The sequence below is a fragment of the Salmo salar genome, chromosome 14 (assembly GCF_965601325.2).
Source record: "Salmo salar chromosome 14, fSalSal1, whole genome shotgun sequence".
NCBI lineage: Eukaryota > Metazoa > Chordata > Actinopteri > Salmoniformes > Salmonidae > Salmo > Salmo salar.
Genome location: NC_138304.1, coordinates 38,584,187 through 38,605,000, shown reverse-complemented (window position 1 = coordinate 38,605,000; position 20,814 = coordinate 38,584,187). Strand labels below are relative to the sequence as shown.

Here is a 20,814-nt window from a genome sequence, read left to right as displayed (position 1 = left end):
CTCATTATGGTAAGTGGTGAAATACGTATAGCCAGTTATAATTGTAATGGCTTAGCAGATAATAAGAAAAGACGATCAGTATTTACCTGGCTAAAATAAAATAAAAATAATATCTATTTTTTATTTTTTTTTATTTCACCTTTATTTAACCAGGTAGGCTAGTTGAGAACAAGTTCTCATTTGCAACTGCGACCTGGCCAAGATAAAGCAAAGCAGTTCAACACATACAACAACACAGAGTTACACATGGAATAAACAAACATACAATCAATAATACAGTAGAAAAAGTCTATATACAGCATGTGCAAATGAGGTAGGATAAGAGAGGTAAGGCAATAAATAGGCCATGCTGGTGAAAGTAATTACAATATAGCAAATAAACACTGGAATGGTAGAATGTGCAGAAGATGAATGTGCAAGTAGGGATACTAGGGTGCAAAGGGGCAAGATAAATAAATAAATACAGTATGGGGATGAGGTAGTTCGCTGGGGTAATTACAGATGGGCTATGTACAGGTGCAGTGATCTGTGAGCTGCTCTGACAGCTGGTGCTTAAAGCTAGTGAGGGAGATAAGAGTCTCCAGCTTCAGTGATTTTTGCAGTTCGTTCCAGTCATTGGCAGCAGAGAACTGGAAGGAGAGGAGGCCAAAGGAAGAATTTGCTTTGGGGGTGACCAGTGAGATATACCTGCTGGAGCACGTGCTACGGGTGGGTGCTGCTATGGTGACCAGTGAGCTGAGATAAGGCGGGGCTTTACCTAGCAAAGACTTGTAGATGACCTGGAGCCAGTGGGTTTGGCGAAGAGTATTAAGCGAGGGCCAGCCAACGAGAGAGTACAGGTCGCAGTGTTGGGTAGTATATGGGGCTTTGGTGACAAAACGGATGGCAAATTAAACTGCATCCAATTTGTTGAGTAGAGTGTTGGAGGCTATTTTGTAAATGACATCGCCGAAGTCGAGGATCGGTAGGATGGTCAGTTTTACGAGGGTATGTTTGGCAGCATGAGTGAAGGATGCTTTGTTGCGAAATAGGAAGCCGATTCTAAATTAAATTTTGGATTGGAGATGTTTAATGTGAGTCTGGAAGGAGAGTTTACAGTCTAACCAGACACCTAGGTATTTGTAGTGGTCCACATATTCTAAGTCAGAACCGTCCAGAGTAGTGATGATGGACGGGTGGGCGGGTGCGGGCAGAGATCGGTTGAAGAGCATGCATTTAGTTTTACTTGCATTTAAGAGCCGTTCGGAGGCCACGTAAGGAGAGTTGTATGGCATTGAAGTCTGGAGGTTAGTTAACACAGTGTCCAAAGAAGGGCCAGAGGTATATAGAATGGTGTCGTCTGCGTAGAGGTGGATCAAAGAATCACCAGCAGCAAGAGCGACATCATTGATGTATACAGAGAAGCGAGTCGGCCCGAGAATTGAACCCTGTGGCACCCCCATAGAGACTGCCAGAGGTCCGGACAACATGCCCTCCGATTTGACACACTGAACTCTATCAGAGAAGTAGTTGGTGAACCAGGCGAGGCAATCATTTGAGAAACCAAGGCTGTTGAGTCTGCCAATAAATATGTTGTGATTGACAGGTCGATAGCCAGGTCGATGAATACGGCTGCACAGTAATGTCTCTTATCGATGGTGGTTATGATATCGTTTAAGACCTGGAGCGTGGCTGAGGTGCACCCATGATCAGCTCTAAAACCAGATTGCATAGCGGAGAAGGTACGGTGAAACGCGTTCAACAATTTTAGATGAAGTTTTGTGGAAAAAGGACTGGGGGGGACGAAATATATTTCTCCCATGGGCAAAGAAATTCAAAAGGGGTGATGATATTAATTAACTGTAATTTTGATCCAAATGTGCAAATTGTCCAAACAAACAGATCATCAAGGTCGGTGGATTATTTAAAATATGTTATTGGACAATAAACAGATATGGCTTATTAACCTATACAATCCAAATAATGATGATCCAAGCTTCTTTGGAAATATATATAAGAATTGATCAACTCTCCAAGCAACACTAGACTCTATTATTATGTTGGGGAATTTTAATACGGTTATAAATACTTCTATGGACCGTAAAGGAAATCACACTACAAACTATCACCCTCAGGCAGGAAATCATGAATGTCATGGATATATTGGAATTAGTGGATATATGGAGGCTTAAATACCCTGACCTAGTGAGAGATATATGGTGGAGGCTTAATCAAGCTAGTCGTCTTGACTACTTTCTTATGCCATTCTCTCTGGCACCAAAAGTTTAAAAAGTGTTGATAGGGGACAGAATGTGGTCGGATCATCACATAATTGGCATATATATTACTCTTACAGAATTTCCATGTGGGCGCGGATATTGGAAATTTAATCAAAGCCTACTGGATGATAACTTGTTTAGAACTAGGACAGAAGAATTTATAACTGACGTTTTCCGACATAACAGGTACAGCAGATCCCCTTATTGTATGGGACACTTTTAAATGTGCCTTTAGAGGCCATGCAATTCAGTTCTCATCTAGAAAACAAAAGCAATTTAGATCAAAAGAGTCCATATAAGAATATGGAAATTGAAAAGGAAATTGAAGGACTAACAGTACCAATAAAAACTGTACCATAGAGGCACATAATAAGTTAGAGGAAAAACAAAAAGAAATGGAGGAACTTATTCAGGAAAGATCCAGTGTAATATATTATAGAAATAAACTGGATGGAATATGGGGAAAAATGCACCAAATTCTTTTTCAATCTTCAACATAGAAATGCTACCAAAAATATGTATTTGTCACGTCCTGGCCAGTATATAAGGTTAATTGTTTTGTAGTTTGGTCAGGGCGTGGCAGGGGGTATTTGTTTTCTGTGGTTCGGGGTGGTGTGTTTTGTGTAAAGGGTGTTTGATTTAGTAATTCCGGGTTTTGGTTTATGTTTAGTATTCTATGGTTAGTCTAGGTTGTGTGTTTCTATGTTTGGTTGATTGGGGTTGGGACTCTCAGTTGAAGGCAGGTGTTGTCTATCTGCCTTTGATTGAGAGTTCCATATATTAGGGTGTGTTTGTATGTGTGATTTGTGGGTGATTGTTCTGTGTTTCGCCTTGTGCCTTACCAGACTGTTTTTGTTGATCGTTCGTGTTTTTGTTATTTTGTATGTTCGTTTTGAAAGATAATTAAAAATCAAGATGAGCATTCACGTACCTGCTGCGTTTTGGTCCTCCATTTCTACCGACAACAGCCGTGACAGTATTGAAACTTGTTACAAATGAATTATATTTTGAAAGAGAAAGTAAAGTACTTTAAGAATATGTTTTCGTTTCAGTCTCCTCCATCTCCACTAACCAAAGCTAATTGTATGTATTTTTTTTCTAATAATAATGTAAAATTAACATCTGTACAGAAAGACTCATGTGAAGGCCAAATTACAGAGGAGGAACTTCTTGATGCAATTAAAGTCTTTAAGGCTGGGAAAGCTCCAGGGCTGGATGGCATACCAGTGGAGGTATACCAAACTTTTTTTGACATACTCAGAGGACCATTATTAGCATTTTTTTAACCACTCCTATATAAACGGTAGATTATCGGACACGCAACAAGAAGGTCTGATATCATTATTACTGAAACAGGATCCAAGTGGTATATATAAAGATCCAGTCCATTAAAAAAAAATGGAGGCCTCTTACACTCCAGTGTTGTGATGCAGAAATTCTAGCTAAATGTTTGGCGCATAGAATTAAAAAGGTATTGTCAGATATTATTCTTCCTAATCAGACAGGTTTTTTACTTGGACGATACATTTGAGATAATATAAGACAAGTACTGGAAACTATAGAATACTATGAAATATCACGTAAACCAGGCCTGGTTTTCATAGCTGATTTTGAAAAGGTGTTTGATAAAGTACGACAGGAGTTTATATATAAATGCCTAGAATATTACATATTAAAGACCAATGAGCTCTCCAAACAGGTCACGGACAAAGTTGTGGAGAAGTACAGATCAGGGTTGGGTTATAAAAAAATATCAGAAACTTTGAACATCCCATGGAGCACCATTAAAGCCATTATTAAAAAATGGAAAGAATATGGCACCACAACATACCTGCCAAGAGACGGCCGCCCACCAAAACTCATGGACCAGGCAAGGAGGGCATTAATAATCAGAGAGGCAACAAAGAGACCAAAGATAACCCAGGAAGGAGCTGCAAAGCTCCACAGTGGAGATTGAGTATCTGTCCATAGGACCACTTTAAGCTGTACACTCCACAAAGCTTTGGCTTTACGGAAGAGTGGCCAGAAAAAAGCCATTGCTTCAAGAAAAAAATAAGCAAACACGTTTGGTGTTCACCAAAAGACATGTGGGAGACTCCCCAAACATATGGAAGAAGGTACTCTGGTCAAATACTAAAATTGAGCTTTTTGGCCATCAATGAAAACGCTATGTCTGGCACAAACCCAACACCTCCCCTCACCCTGAGAACTCCATCCTCACAGTGAAGCATGGTGGTGGCAGCATCATGCTGTGGCGATGTTTTTCATCGGCAGGGACTGGGAAACTGGTCAGAATTGAAGGAATGCTGGGTGGCGCTAAATACAGGGAAATTCTTGAGGGAAACCTGTTTCAGTCTTCCAGAGATTTGAGACTGGGATGGAGGTTCACCTTCCAGCAGGACAATGACCCTAAGCATACTGCTAAAGCAACACTTGAGTGGTTTAAGGGGAAACATTTAAATGTCTTGGAAAGGCCTAGTCAACGTCCAGACCTCAATCCAATTGAGAATCTGTGGTATGACTTAAAGATTGCTGTACACCAGCAGAACCCATCCAACTTGAAGGAGCTGGAGCAGTTTTGCCTTGAAGAATGGGCAAAAATCCCAGTGGCTAGATGTGCCAAGTTTAGAGACATACCCCAAAAGACTTGCAGCTGTATTTGCTGCAAAAGGTGGCTCTACTAAGTATTGACTTTGTGGGGTGAATAGTTATGCACGCTCAAGTTTTCAGTTTTTTTGTTTTATTTCTTGTTTGTTTCACAATAAAAAAATATTTAGCATCTTCAAAGTGGTAGGCATGTTGTGTAAATCAAATTATACAAAACGCCCATTTTAAATCCAGGTTGTAAGGCAACAAAATAGGAAAAAAATTCCAAGGGGGTGAATACTTTTGCAAGCCACTGTAGCAATACTGGGTGATTTGAAAAGTGATAGTCAATCAATCAATAATATAATAATTATTTTTGCAAAAATGTTCATCTCAATTTACAATCTGTAGAAGCTATGAGAATAGAAAGGTTCAGTACTTTTGTGACGCATCGCAGCACAGTTGAAAAATATGGCAAATAGAAATCCAAAATGGATGGTGTTAAGAGATAGATGGGAGGGGTTGAATGGAGCTGAAGGGTGGGACTAATAACAAGATAACCAATGTAAAACATACGGGGTCTGTAAAATGTATATAGGTTCAGAAATGTTGTGAAATAGCACAGTTACAAATAGAAATCAAACTGGATGGACATAAGAAATAGAGGAAGGACTAAAAACAAACACAATATAACTATTATAAAATAGATTGTGTCTGTAAAATGTGTATAAGATGAATAAACCTAAGGTAGAAACCTAAGTGTTATTGTTTATTAGTTTACTCCAATTGGGGGAAGGGTGGTGGGGTTTGCGGGGAATAATAAAGGCATATATAAAAACAAGTGTGTATGTGTATATATCTATATATGTGTATATGCATGAATGTTTATATATATATATATATATATATATATATATATATATATATATATATATATATATATATATATACACTGCTCAAGAAAATTAAGGAAACACTTAAACAACACATCCTAGATCTGAATGAAATAAATAATCTTATTAAATACTTTTTTCTTTACATAGTTGAATGTGCTGACAACAGAATCACACAAAAATAATCAATGGAAATCCAATTTATCAACCCATGGAAGTCTGGATTTGGAGTCACACTCAAAATGAAAGTGGAAAACCACACTACAGGCTGATCCAACTTTGATGTAATGTCCTTAAAACAAGTCAAAATGAGGCTCAGTAGTGTGTGTGGCCTCCAAGTGCCTGTATGACCTCCCTACAACGCCTGGGCATGCTCCTGATGAGGTGGCGGATGGTCTCCTGAGGGATCTCCTCCCAGACCTGGACTAAAGCATCCGCCAACTCCTGGACAGTCTGTGGTGCAACGTGGCGTTGGTGGATGGAGCGAGACATGATGTCCCAGATGTGCTCAATTGGATTTAGGTCTGGAGAACGGGCAGGCCAGTCCATAGCATCAATGCCTTCCTCTTGCAGGAACTGCTGACACACTCCAGCCACATGAGGTCTAGCCTTGTCTTGCATTAGGAGGAACCCAGGGCCAACCGCACCAGCATATGGTCTCACAAGGGGTCTGAGGATCTCATCTTGGTACCTAATGACAGTCAGGCTACCTCTGGCGAGCACATGGAGGGCTGTGCGGCCCCCCAAAGAAATGCCACCCCACACCATGACTGACCCACCGCCAAACCGGTCATGCTGGAGGATGTTGCAGGCAGCAGAACGTTCTCCACGGCGTCTCCAGACTCTGTCACGTCTGTCACATGTGCTCAGTGTGAACCTGCTTTAATCTGTGAAGAGCACAGGGCGCCAGTGGCGAATTTGCCAATCTTGGTGTTCTCTGGCAAATGCCAAACGTCCTGCACGGTGTTGGGCTGTAAGCACAACCCCCACCTGTGGACGTCGGACCCTCATACCACCCTCGTGGAGTCTGTTTCTGACCGTTTGAGCAGACACATGCACATTTGTGGCCTGCTGGAAGTCATTTTGCAGGGCTCTGGCAGTGCTCCTCCTGCTCCTCCTTGCACAAAGGCGGAGGTAGCGGTCCTGCTGCTGGGTTGTTGCCCTCCTACGGCCTCCTCCACGTCTCCTGATGTACTGGCCTGTCTCCTGGTAGCGCCTCCATGCTCTGGACACTACGCTGACAGACACAGCAAACCTTCTTGCCACAGCTGGCATTGATGTGCCATCCTGGATGAGCTGCACTACCTGAGCCACTTGTGTGGGTTGTAGACACCGTCTCATGCTACCACTAGAGTGAAAGCACCGCCAGCATTCAAAAGTGACCAAAACATCAGCCAGGAAGCATAGGAACTGAGAAGTGGTCTGTGGTCACCCCCTGCAGAACCACTCCTTTATTGGGGGTGTCTTGCTTATTGCCTATAATTTCCACCTGTTGTCTATTCCAGTTGCACAACAGCATGTGGAATGTATTGTCAATCAGTGTTGCTTCCTAAGTGGACAGTTTGATTTCACAGAAGTGTGATTGACTTGGAGTTACATTGTGTTGTTTAAGTGTTCCCTTTATTTTTTTGAGCAGTATATATATATATATATATATATATATATACTTATGGGTATGTATGTGTATGTACAGTTAAAGTCGGAAGTTTACATACACTTAGGTTGGAGTCATTAAAACTCGTTTTTCAACCACTCCACAAATTTCTTGTTAACAAACTATAGTTTTGGCAAGTCGGTTAGGACATCTACTTTGTGCATGACACAAGTAATTTGTCCAACAATTGTTTACAGACAGATTATTTCACTTATAATTCACTGTATGACAATTCCAGTGGGTCAGAAGTTTACAAACACTAAATTGACTGTGCCTTTAAACAGCTTGGAAAATTCCAGAAAATGATGTCATGGCTTTAGAAGCTTCTGATAGGCTAATTGACATGGCCTGTGTGAGCCTAGGTAAGGTGCTAGTCACTGGGCCTGTATGAGCCTAGGCAAGGTGCTAGTTACTGGGCCTGTGTGAGCCTAGGTAAGGTGCTAGTCACTGGGCCTGTGTAAGCCTAGGTAAGGTGCTAGTCACTGGGCCTGTGTGAGCCTAGGTAAGGTGCTAGTTACTGGGCCTGTGTGAGCCTAGGTACGGTGCTAGTCACTGGGCCTGTGTGAGCCTAGGTAAGGTGCTAGTCACTGGGCCTGTGTGAGCCTAGGTAAGGTGCTAGTCACTGGGCCTGTGTGAGCCTAGGTAAGGTGCTAGTTACTGGGCCTGTGTGAGCCTAGGTAAGGTGCTAGTCACTGGGCCTGTGTAAGCCTAGGTAAGGTGCTAGTCACTGGGCCTGTGTGAGCCTAGGTAAGGTGCTAGTTACTGGGCCTGTGTGAGCCTAGGTAAGGTGCTAGTCACTGGGCCTGTGTAAGCCTAGGTAAGGTGCTACAGTCTGAGTACTGGACTCACCCCGTCATTACTAATCAGAGACTTCCATGAGTGTTCCAGTTTCTTGATGACCCTACAGGACAGAAAAGGTAACTGGATGAGAAAAAAACTCATTGATTCATACATCATTATATTAGTACTGGTGCTATTGATTAGTAGGACATTAGTAGCACAGTGAGTGATTTTGTGAAATTAACCTGTAGGACTGCAGGATGTCGATGATTCCAATAAAAAGAAGGACTTGTTCTCCTTTACCATCCACAGCAGGAATACCACCCATTCTGGAGAGAGAGAGAGAGAGAGAGAGAGAGAGAGAGAGAGAGAGAGAGAGAGAGAGAGAGAGAGAGAGAGAGAGAGAGAGAATCTCATGTAGGGGGAAAAGACTTCAAGACACATGGAATCATTGTGTGTGATAACTCACTGGATAACTGGATAACTCACGTAGCATCGTGGTCTAGTGTGTCTCTACACGTCTTCCCTCCCTGTATAGACTCCATGGCAGTAGAGTAGAGGGCTCTCTGGGTCACAGGTTTCTTCTCATCGCCCCCTGCTGGTGAGCCCTGGGACTCTCTCCCAGCCTGGCCCAGGTTATGGACACCCAGCAACAGACTGTAATCCATGATTTTAAAGCTCTCTAGCACCTGGGGTACCACCCATACAGAGAATGGAGGTCAGAATGAATGATAGCAGGAGCTACCAGACAGCACAGACACACACGTCATAATGCCCCCCCTTCCACATCCATTCTACATCCCCTCTCCTCCCCCCTCCCCTCACCATCTCCTCCCGCTCTCTCACCAGACAATCTCTCTGTAGGGTCTTAAGCAGAGCACCATATGTATCCTGATCCAGTGTCAGTCCGTCCGGTACATCTGATATAAAGTCCAGATCTTTAAAGGTGGGATTAGATTTCTCCCTCTCTTTCTTCGACGCACGGCGTTTATACGTGGAGCCCTTTAGGTCGAACTTGAGGTGCATGCGTACGGCGCGCGGTAACACATTGTTCATGACCACGATACGGATGTTTTTACCACCACACTGGACGCAGTAGAGACCAAAGAACTTAGGAAGCAGGGTCCTCGGGTTCTGATTCAGATTCTAGAGAGAGGAGGAGAGGAAGAGGGGAGAAGAGGAAGAGGAGGAGGAAGAAGAGAAAATTAAAGGGTGCAAAAAGAGGATTGTGCGCCTATTTCAGTGTTCTTTTCATGCAACAACAGGAAATCCTACTGGCCATCATATTGAGTAGGACATGAAAAATCCAGTGGATTTCAGCGATATGTCAGTTCAACTTGTTAAACATTTCAGCAACTCTTTATTTGGAAAGTCCCAAGTAGATGCTTGTGGATAGTTTGTAGATGTTCAATAGGGGGGTCTAATCCTGGACGCTGATTGGTGTCTATTCCACAAGTTACCACTGGCTAAATCATGGTTTGCCAATTATATCCTCCAAACACAGGCTTCTCAGGCATTATCACTTAAACAACATACACTATATATACAAAAGTATGTGGACACCCCTTCAAATTAATGGATTCAGCTATTTCAGCCACACCCATTGCTGACAGGTTTATAAAATTGAGCACACAGCCATGCAATCTCCATAGACAAACATTGGCAGTAGAATTGCCTTACTGAAGAGCTCAATGACTTTCAACGTGGCACCATCATAGGACGCCACCTTCCCAATAAGTCAGTTCGTCAAATTTTTGCCCTGCTGGAGCTGCCCCGGTCAACTGTGAGTGCTGTTATTGTGAGGTGGAAACGTCTAGGAGCAACAACAGCTCAGCCGTGAAGTGGTAGACCACACATTGTATTTGTCACATGCACCGAATACAACAGGTGTAGACCTTACAGTAAAATGCTTACTTACAAGCCCTCAACCAACAATGCAGTTCAAGAAATAGAGTTAATAAAATATTTACTAAATAAACAAAAGTAAAAAATAAAAAAAATCTATCAAAAAGTAACACAATAAATGTACATAACAATTACGAGTCTATATACTGTACAGGGGGTAAAGTGATTATGCATAGATAATAAACAGCGAGCAGCAGCAGTGTAAAAACAAGGGGGGGCAATGTAAAGAGTCTGGGTGGCCATTTGATTAGTTGCTCAGCAGTCTTATGGCTTGGGGGTAGAAGTTGTTAAGGAGCCTTTTGGTCCTAGACTTGGCGCTCCGGTACCGCTTGCAGTGTGGTAGCACCTTCCTGTGACATCGGGTGCTGTAGGTGTCCTGGAGGGCAGGTAGTTTGCCCCCGGTGATGCGTTGTGCAGACCACACTACCCTCTGGAGAGCCTTGCGGTTGAGGGCGGTGCAGTTGCCGTACCAGACGGTGATACAGCCCGACAGGATGCTCTCGATTGTGCATCTGTAAAAGTTTGTAAGTGTTTCAGGTGACAAGTCAAATTTCTTCAGCCTCCTGAGGTTGAAGAGGCGCTGTTACGCCGTCTGTGTGGGTGGACCATTTCAGTATGTTAGTGATGTGTACGCCGAGGAACTTTCCACCTTCTCCACTACTGTCCCGTCGATGTGGATGGCATGGTAACGTTATTACTTACACTTTGGATGGTGTATCAATACACCCAGTCACTACAAAGATACAGGCATCCTTCCTAACTCAGTTGCCGGAGAGGAAGGAAACTGCTCCTGGATTTCACCATGAGGCCTATGATGGCTTTAAAACAGTTACAATGATGACTTTAAGACAATTACAGAGCTGCTTACCAAGATGAGTTACAGTTCTGACTTAAATCTACTTGAAAATCTATGGCAAGACTTGAAAAATGTCTGTGTAGCAATGATCAACAACCAACTTGACAGATCTTGAATAATTATTTTAATAATAATGTGAAAATATTGTACAATCCGGATCATTGTCTTGCTGCATGACCCAGCTGCACTTTAGCTTCAGCTCACTGATGGATGGCCTGACATTCTCATATATAATTCTCTGATTCAGAGCAGAACTCATGGTTCCTTCTATTAAAGCAAGTGGTCCAGGTCCTGAGGTAGTATAGCATTCCCAAACCATCACACTACAACCACCATGCTTGACCGTTGGTATGAGGTTCTTACTGTGGAATGCAGTGTTTGGTTTTCACCAGACATAATGGGACCCATGTCATCCAAAAGGTTCTACATTTGACTCATCTTTCCATAGAACATTCTTCCAAGAGTCTTGATGATCATCCAGGTGCTTCCAGGTGCTTTAAAGAAAACTTGAGTCAACCAGGAATGGAGCAAATACTTTTTCACGGCACTGTATGTAAATTTGATATTTTCAATATATTTGAAAAAATGCCTAAAAACATGTTTTCACTTTGTCATCATGGGGTATTGTGTGTAGATGAGTGAGAAACAAAATAAATTGAATCCATTTTGAATCCAGGCTGTACCACAACAAAATGGGGAATAAGTCAAGGGGTATGAATACTTTCTGAAGGCACTGTAGTTTGTTGATTGTATGACCATCTGTAGATCATCTACTTGAGACTATCCAGATAAAGTGGGACCAACATTTCCCCTTCAAAATTATTAGAAATAAGAAATGTCTGGGAAATGAATGTTCATTAAACCATAAATTGATATAAAAACAAGAATACTGTACTGTTGTTCTATTGATAAGCTTGCTATACGTTATATAAACTTTATTATGATAACAATATTAACAAGAAAATGCCCCTGCAGATTCTGCATAGAGCGACCCTGGCTCCTGGCCCATACACCTGACAGACGTGAGTCAGCTGGACTCAAAGCCTCTGGTCGTGTGTGTGCTTTAGGCGTGTGTCTTAGTAGTGTGCTTAGCCTCATTAGCGTCACAGCTGACTATAGGTTAACCCCAGGGGCTAAGGGTCAAAGTGACCAACAGAAACACACACACACACACTTTTTATTTATTAGAATGAAGGAGAAGCTTGTGACAGACTAACCATGTAGTATCCAGGAAGTAGTTTCTGCAGAAACTCCGCCTCCTTGGCATTGACTGTTTTGATGATGAACTCATCGTCCCTGGTTACATAGAATATGGAGCCGCTGGCCCCCGGGTTGGACAGCTCGATCAGGGGCTCGTTACATAGAGAGTACTGGAGAGAGAGCATAGATATACACACAGGTTAGGTCAGTGGGTCGTAGAGATAGCGTAGAAAATGGCACCAACACTAGAGTGGTTCAGATAGAGCACTTCACATGGTACTTCAGACCTTCATTAGGCACTTTGCAGCGTTTCTACTTTCTACAGACACCTGAAGTGGAGTCTGGAAGGCCAGATAAACACAGGGGCTTAACAAGCTTAAGGGGAGAGTGTGAAGATCCTCTCAGTCTCTAAAGTATATGATACCCCGTATTCAGAAAAACTGAGAATGTTGCGCTATGTATTCCTCATGCTGGATTAATGCAATGAGACTAAAACACGACTATTTCCTGTAAGTGTAAAACCATGCATAGAAAACCCATAGATACACAAAGAAACAGATACACAAAAAGGTTGTTTCTGATTAGGCCTATACTGTACCTGACTGTCTAATGTTATCAGCTTGGAGCTTTAAAAAGGAAGTCTTAATCTGCTAATCTCCATCTGGTGCAGGTAGAGTGTGATTTTATAGGAGTGACTGTGTGTGCACGTGTGAATGTGCACGTATTTACAGTATGTGTGTAAGAGTGTAAGTGTGGTGTGTGTGTGAGTCAATCTATGCATATGTACACTCAGTGTACATATGCATAGATTGCTGCATTAATCCAGCACATTCCTAACACCTTCCTAATATTGAGTTGCACCCCTTATGCCCTCAGAACAGCCTGAATTCGTCGGGGCATGGACTCTACATGGTGTTGAAAGCGTTCCACAGGGATGCTGGCCCATGTTGACTCTAATGCTTCCCACAGCAGTGTCAAATTGGCTGTTGCTTGTGAAAAACTCAGCAGAGTTGCAGTTGTTGACACACTCAAACCGGTGCGCCTGTCACCTACTACCATACCCTGTTCAAAGGGCCTTAAATATTTTGTCTTGCCCACTCGCCCTCTGAATGGCACACATACAGAATCCATGTCACAATTGTCTCAAGGCTTAGAAATCCTTATTTAACCTGTCTCCTCCCCTTCATCCACACTGATTGAAGTGGATTTAACAAGTGACATCAATAAGAAATCATAGCTTTCACCTGGATAGTCTGTCATGGTGTTCCTAATGTATTAGGTGTTCCTAATGTATTTCTGTGTGTGTGTGTGTGTGTGTGTGTGTGTGTGTGTGTGTGTGTGTGTGTGTGTGTGTGTGTGTGTGTGTGTGTGTGTGTGTGTGTGTGTGTGTGTGTGTGTGTGTGTGTGTGTGTGTGTGTGTGGTGTGTGTGTGTGTGTGTGGCCAGAGGACCGGGGAAGCCAGACTGGATGTAACCGTGGGTTATGTTTCCTTGATAAATCCACAGGATGTCATGTTAGTTATGCATTTAATCACCTGATGTAGGACACTATATTTAAAAGTGCAATATGCAGAAATCGCTCCGCCATTTCCTGGTTACAAAAATTTGAATAGTTTGCCTAATTTCAGTTTGTGACAAAACAAGTTGTCATTGTGTAGAGAATCATTGTACCATCTAAACCACTGTGAAATATATTTTCCATAACCCAAAGTATTTTCAGCTGTTTGAAGCTGGTATACAAAACAGAAAGTAAAAGACGCTAAAATGAAACTTAAGAACGGGAAGCATAGAAATAGCGCACGTAGAACATATCTACCGCTTCTTAGACTTGCTTTCAATGAGAATGGCAGATCTATAACTCACATTTCCATGTGAATTTGGTCAGGTCGCCCAGAAAGTTACATATTGCAGCTTTAACCTACGTATTAACAAGACTATCTTTAGTGCTATATTTACTGAGGTTACTATGGTTACTGTCTCTCACCAGGTAGTCATCTGGTCGGATCCCAAACAGTTCTCGGAAGTAGCGGAAGGCCACGGGGGCGTAGGTCTTAAACCTGAAGTCTGGGTAGTGATGGGCAGGAGTCAGGTTACTGCCCTCACTGGAGAGAAGATGGGAGTGAGGATGAGAGGCAGAAAGAGAGAAAGACAGGAGAGAGGAAGGGAGAGAAAGGGTTATTGTACTAGAGAGCATTTCACTTTGTAGGTGGTTTGAGTGACTATCCACACACCAAAAACAAAAACAACCCCTCCCCATTTTTAAACACACACATCTGCCATCCACACACACACACACAAAGTCAGACACACACCTGGGGAAGAAGATGCTCTCCACCACGTAGAAGTCCTGCATGAGGACATCTCTCTCTGGCTTGGAGCTCAGGTTGCCCACCGTGTAGCCGATGCCCAGCTGGATGGCACCTTTCAGGGCAGAGGACGTGGTCTGGAGGGCACAGGCAGGCAGGTTAAAAACCACAAGTCGCCAAAATAGATCCATTAAAATGAAAATTAGGGAGGAAAAGGATGAGAGGAGGACAAGTGAGATAGGAGAAGTCAAAGAAGTACAGAAAGGTCTGGGGAGAGAATAAGAAGGAAGAAAACAGAGAGGTAGGAGAGGACATGGAAGAGATGGACATGGAAGAGAGGGAAGAAGGAGAGGGAAGTAAGGTATGGGATGGAGGGAGGAGAGATAGTGGAGAGAGAATAGAAGAACATGAAGATGAGAGAGGAAGGAGAGAGAGGGATGCAGGAGAAGAAAGGAAAGAGAGGGATGCAGGAGAAGAAAGGAGAGAGAGGGATGCAGGAGAGGAAAGGAGAGAGAGGGATGCAGGAGAGGAAAGGAGTACTGTACCTTCTTATAGGTGGTCTCTCCAGAGGCGTCTACTCTCCTGTGGCCGATCTTCTTCTCCTGACCTGGGCCTAGACCCTGAGCTGTGGGGGACGGCATCTGACAGAGAAGAGGGGAGACTGGCTTTACTTGTGGGTTACTTACATTGCATGCTGTACTGCATAAAAAAAACATATATAATTTAGGTGTGTGTGTGTGTGTGTGTGTGTGTGTGTGTGTGTGTGTGTGTGTGTGTGTGTGTGTGTGTGTGTGTGTGTGTGTGTGCGTGTGCGTGTGCGTGTAACTAGTCCTCGACCTCACTAGTTATTGTAGACCCCCTACGACCAGTGTCTTTTGTTGATAAACAGAGGATAGAAAAAGAGAACATCAATGCATGATTTAGACCTAATTGTGAGATACATACATGAACCAGGATAAAAGGCACCAGTATGCACCTGTTATTGCCAGGAGGGTATAAAAGACCAAAATCAAGCTACGTACATCTATGTTTCTATACTATATCTATACTACTATTAAAGGTGTATTTCCTCTGGGAAACATCAGCTAGAGGGGTGTAGTGAAGAATAATGATGGTCCAACCCAAGTCTACTATCACCAGTGTTGGACAACATACACAACACACACTGACATTACCGACACACACTCACACACACATCAACCTGAGACTTGACCCATGCTGCACTAACCATACATTGCTGGACTCCTGCCCTCGTTGGCAGCCAAGTGCAGGTGGTCATCACTTACCAACCCAACAAGGTGTCACACACACACGGACCTATCCATCAAATGCATTATATTACGTTTGTATTATTCACACCTGTTTCAAATCAAATCAAATTGTATTTGTCACATGCACCGAATACAACAGGTGTAGACCTTACAGTGAAATGCTTACTTACAAGCCCTTAACCAACAATGCAGTTTTAAGAAAATACCTAAACAAAAGTAAGAAATTAAAGTAACGAATAAAGAGCAGCAGTAAAATAACAATAGTGAGGCTATATACAGGGTGTACCGGTACAGAGAAAATGTGCAGGGGCACCAGTTAGTCGAGGTAGAGTTATTAAAGTGACTATGAATAGATAATAACAGAGAGTAGCAGCAGCGTAGAAAGGGGGGGGGGGGGCAAGGCAAATGGTCTGAATAGCCATTTGATTAGATGTTCAGGAGTCCTTTGGCTTGGGGTAGAAGCTGTTTAGAAGCCTATTGGACCTAGACATGGCATTTCGGTACCGCTTGCCATACGGTAGCAGAGAGAACAGTCTGTGACTAGGGTGACTGGAGTCTTTGCCAATTTTTAGGGCCTTCCTCTTACACTGCCTGGTATAGAGGTCCTGGATGGCAGGAAGCTTGGCCCGGGGGATGTACTGCGCCATACACACTACCCTCTGTAGTGCTTTACGGTCAGAGGCCGAGCAGTTTCCATACCAGGCAGTGATGCAATCCGTCAGGATACTCTTGATGGTGCAGCTATAGAACCTTTTGAGGATCTGAGACACATGCCAAATCTTTTCAGTCTCCTGAGGGGGAATAGGTTTTGTCATGCCCTCTTCACAACTGTCTTGGTGTGCTTGGACCATGTTAGTTTGTTGGTGATGTGGACGCCAAGGAATTTGAAGCCCTCAACCTGCTCCAATACAGCCCCATCGATGAGAATGGGGGCGTGCTCGGTCCTTCTTTTCCTGTAGTCCAGAATAATCTCCTTTGTCTTGATCACGTTGAGGGAGAGGTTGTTGTCCTTGTACCACACTGTCAGGTCTCTGACCTCCCTATAGGCTGTCTCGTCGTTGTCGGTGATCAGACCTACCACCGTTGTGTCATCGGCAAACTTAATGATGGTGTTGGAGTCATGCCTGACCGTGCAGTCATGAGTGACATGGAGCACAGGAGGGGACTGAGCAGGCACCCCTCAGGGGCCCCCGTGTTGACGATCAGTGTGGCGGATGTGTTGTTACCTACCCTTACCACCTGGGGGCGGCTCGTCAGGAAGTCCAGGATCCAGTTGCAGAGGGAGGTGTTTAGTCCCAGGGTCCTTAGCTTAGTGATGAGCTTTGAGGGCACTAGGGTGATGAAAGCTGAGCTGTAGTCAATGAATAGCATTGTCACATAGCTGTTCCTTTTGTCCAGGTGTGAAAGGGCAGTGTGGAGTACAATAGAGATTGCATCATCTGTGGATCTATTGGGTCAGTACGCAAATTGAATTGGGTCTAGGGTTTCTGGGATTATGGTGTTGATGTGAACCATGATCAGCCTTTCAATGCACTTCATGGCAACAGACGTCAGGGCTACGGGTTGGTAGTCATTTAGGCAGGATACCTTAGTGTTCTTGGGCACAGGGACTATGGTGGTCTGCTTGAAACATGTTGGTATTACAGACTCAGACAGGGAGAGGTTGAAAATGTCAGTGAAGACACTTGCCAGTTGGTCAGCGCATGCTCAGAGTACACGTCCTGGTAATCCGTCTGTCCCTGCAGCCTTGTGAATGTTGACCTGTTTAAAGGTCTTACTCACATCGGCTGTGGAGAGCGTGATCACACAGTCGTCCGGAACAGCTGATGCTCTCATGCATTTTTCAATGTTACTTGCCTCGAAGCGAGCACACAAGTTATTTAGCTCATCTGGTAGGCTTGTGTCACTGGGCAGCTCTCGGCTGTGCTTTCCTTTGTAGTCTATAATAGTTTGCAAGCCCTGCCACATCCAAGGAGCATCGGAGCCAGTGTAGTACGATTCGATCTTAGTCCTGTATTGACGCTTTGCCTGTTTCATGGTTCGTCGGAGGGCATAGCGGAATTTCTTATAAGCTTCCGGGTTAGAGTCCCGCTCCTTGAAAGCGGCAGCTCTACCCTTTAGCTCAGTGCGGATGTTGCCTGTAATGCATGGCTTCTGGTTGGGGTATGTACGTACAGTCAATGTGGGGACGAAGTTGTCGATGCACATATTGATGAAGCCAGTGACTGATGTGGTGTACTCCTCAATGCCATCAGAAGAATCCCCGAACATATTCAGTCTGTGACAGCAAAACAGTCCTGTAGTTTAGCATCTGCTTCATCTGACCCCTTTTTTATTGACCGAGTCACTGGTGCTTCCTGCTTGAATATTTGCTTGTAAGCAGGAATCAGGGGGATAGAATTATGGTCAGATTTGCCAAATGGAGGGCGAGTTAGAGCTTTGTACGCGTCTCTGTGTGTGGAGTAAAGGTGGTCTAGAGTTTTTTCCCTCTGGTTGCACATTTAACGTGCTGATAGAAATTAGGGAAAACTGATTTAAGTTTCCCTGCATTAAAGTCCCCGGCCACTAGGAGCGCCGCCTCTGGATGAGCGTTTTCCTGTTTGCTTATGGCGGTATACAGCTCATTGAGTGTTGTCTTAGTGCCAGCATCGGTCTGTGGTGGTATGTAGACTGCTACATAAAATACAGATGAAAACTCTCTAGGTAGATAGCTTATCATGAGACACTCTACCTCAGGTGAGCAAAACCTCAAGACTTCCTTATATTTCGTGGACCAGGTGTTGTTTACAAATATACATAGACTGCCACCCCTTTTCTTACCGGAGGCTGCTGTTTTATCCTGTCGATAGTGTGTATAACCCACCAGCTGTATGTTATATTAATCTCGTCGTTCAGCCACAACTCGGTGAAACATAAGATATTACAGTTTTGAATGTCCCATTGGTAGGATATGCCTGCTTTGAGTTCGTCCCATTTATCCAGAGATTTTACGTTGGCTAACAGTACGGATGGCAAAGGCAGATTTGCCACTCGTCGCCTGATCTTCACAAGGCACCCCGATCTCCTTCTGCGAAATCGCCATCTCTTTCTCCTGTGAAAGACGGGGATGAGGGCCTGTTTGGGTGTCTGGAGTAAATTCCTCCCGTCGAACTCGTTAAAGAAAAATGATTAGTCCAAAGGTGAGTAATCGCTGTTCTGATGTCCAGAAGCTCTTTTCAGTCATAAGAGACGGTAGTAGCAACATTATGTACAAAATAAGTTACAATGTGAAAAAATAAACAAATAGCACAGTTGGTTAAAAGCCAATAAAATGGCAGCCATCCTCTCCGGCGCCATTACTGTTTCTAAGCTAGAACAGGGTAGTTAACTAATGCTGATGCCCAGAATTCAAATAACAAATCCACAAATGAAATCAGAATACCCACTGGTAGTACCATCAGGGCTAATCATCCTGGATCTGTACAAGCATAGCCAGACTCAACCCAAGAAACACTCTGGTTGTACTTACAGTAATACCTTTAACACTTATCAGAGTGCAAACCCTGAGTTTGCGTAAAACACATCTACCCTTTAAGAGTTTTGAATGTCTCACTCACCTCTCTGTCACTCAAGTCTGAAGGTAAAATGGTGCTGCAGTCGCTGCTACCAAAAACACATTCAAAAATACAAAAACACCCCAAAATTCAGACCTGGCGCTAGTTGTTGTCTGCAGCTGACGTAGATAAAATCTATTTCTAGAGTAGATCAGTCCTGACTCTTTAATCTGAACTCCCTGTCATTGGTTGACACCACCACCGTCTCCCAGGAGACCGGATGCCCTGAGCAGTGAGCAGCCAATCAGAGTGCAGGATTAAGAGAGGCGCCAGCTACTGGAACAACAAGCTGCAGGAAGTTGGCCCGTGACGGAGGTTAGCAAGAGAGAGAAAGAAAGAAAGAGAGAGAAAGAGAGAGAGGGAGAGCGAGAGAGAGAGAGAGATGGTAATGATAGAGAGAAAGAGCGAAAGAGAGAGAGAGAGAGAGGACAGACACACCGGGGCCAAAACAATGGTAGACACACAACAGACCGACCCAATCTTTTAAGTTATTGATCTAAAGGTCTAGCAATGACACTTGGCTAACGGCCTTCAGACTACAGATGAGTTTCTGGAATGTTGTCTTCCTAGCAGGGTCTTTTGTAGGACTTTGCCAGTCATGCAGAGTTCTAATTCCTAATTACTGCATATGTGCAGAACACTCAGAAAGACAGATGATTCAGACAGAACATTCAGACATACAGAACACTCAACAGACAGAACACTCAGGTAGATGGTGGAACACTCAGATGGAACACAAACAGAATGGAACACCCAAACAAAACCTTCAGACAGAACCCTCAGGTAGCCCGTACCCAGATAGTACCTCTGTGCTGTAGGATTAAGGTCAGGACATAATGTGCTGAGGAGCTATACTCAAAGGCAACCTATCACCATACTACAGTATACAATACTACTGTATCAGGGTCAACGTAGTCTCGCGTTACCAGACTTCCAAGTCTCGTTCATCACTCGGTTATTCAGAAGCAACGTGAGAAAGTTGTAAATCGAGATTTGGATCAATGCCTTAGACACTGGCATCCTTTTATGCTCAAAGGTTATTTTTGTAATATAGATTGAAAAAGTAGAATGTTTCAGATCATAAAATGACTGATTAAGTTTCCAGAGGCGGCATAATTTCCAGAGATTGTATTGGAATGTATTAAATTAAACTGTTAGGCGTGTGTGTGTGTGTGTGTGTGTGTGTGTGTGTGTGTGTGTGTGTGTGTGTGTGTGTGTGTGTGTGTGTGTGTGTGTGTGTGTGTGTGTGGTGTGTGTGTGTGTGTGTGTGTGTGTGTGTGTGTGGGGGGGGGCGTGTACGAGAGATGGTATAAAGAGGATTAGGCCTCTCACTGCCCGGCTCACAATATGGCCGCCTGATGCCGTGTGTTATTTAGACAAGAGTAAACAAGAGTTGCGTAAGATTGTCTAATAGCACAACACTGCCGACTAGGGGATAGAGTAGTTATACACACACCCCCACACAAGCATGTAAACACACACGTGCATACACACACTGAACACATCCACATTC

The 20,814-nt window shown here is 43.6% G+C and overlaps 1 protein-coding gene across 1 annotated transcript in view; it reads right to left on the bottom strand.

The window, feature by feature from the left end:
- The window catches only part of LOC106569459 (phosphatidylinositol 4-phosphate 5-kinase type-1 beta-like), a 23,132-nt gene extending 3,709 nt beyond the window's left edge, over nt 1-19,423 (bottom strand). Inside the window, exons 1-9 of the mRNA XM_082961393.1 lie at nt 19,305-19,423; nt 14,983-15,078; nt 14,444-14,574; nt 14,116-14,233; nt 12,150-12,302; nt 9,018-9,317; nt 8,661-8,860; nt 8,417-8,500; nt 8,241-8,292 (exon numbers count right to left, since the gene is read on the bottom strand). Coding sequence (XP_082817519.1) covers nt 8,241-8,292; nt 8,417-8,500; nt 8,661-8,860; nt 9,018-9,317; nt 12,150-12,302; nt 14,116-14,233; nt 14,444-14,574; nt 14,983-15,078 — 1,134 coding nt within the window. The 5' untranslated portion in view covers nt 19,305-19,423. The remainder of the gene's footprint in view (nt 1-8,240; nt 8,293-8,416; nt 8,501-8,660; nt 8,861-9,017; nt 9,318-12,149; nt 12,303-14,115; nt 14,234-14,443; nt 14,575-14,982; nt 15,079-19,304) is intronic.
- Between the last annotated feature and the right edge of the window lie 1,391 nt (nt 19,424-20,814).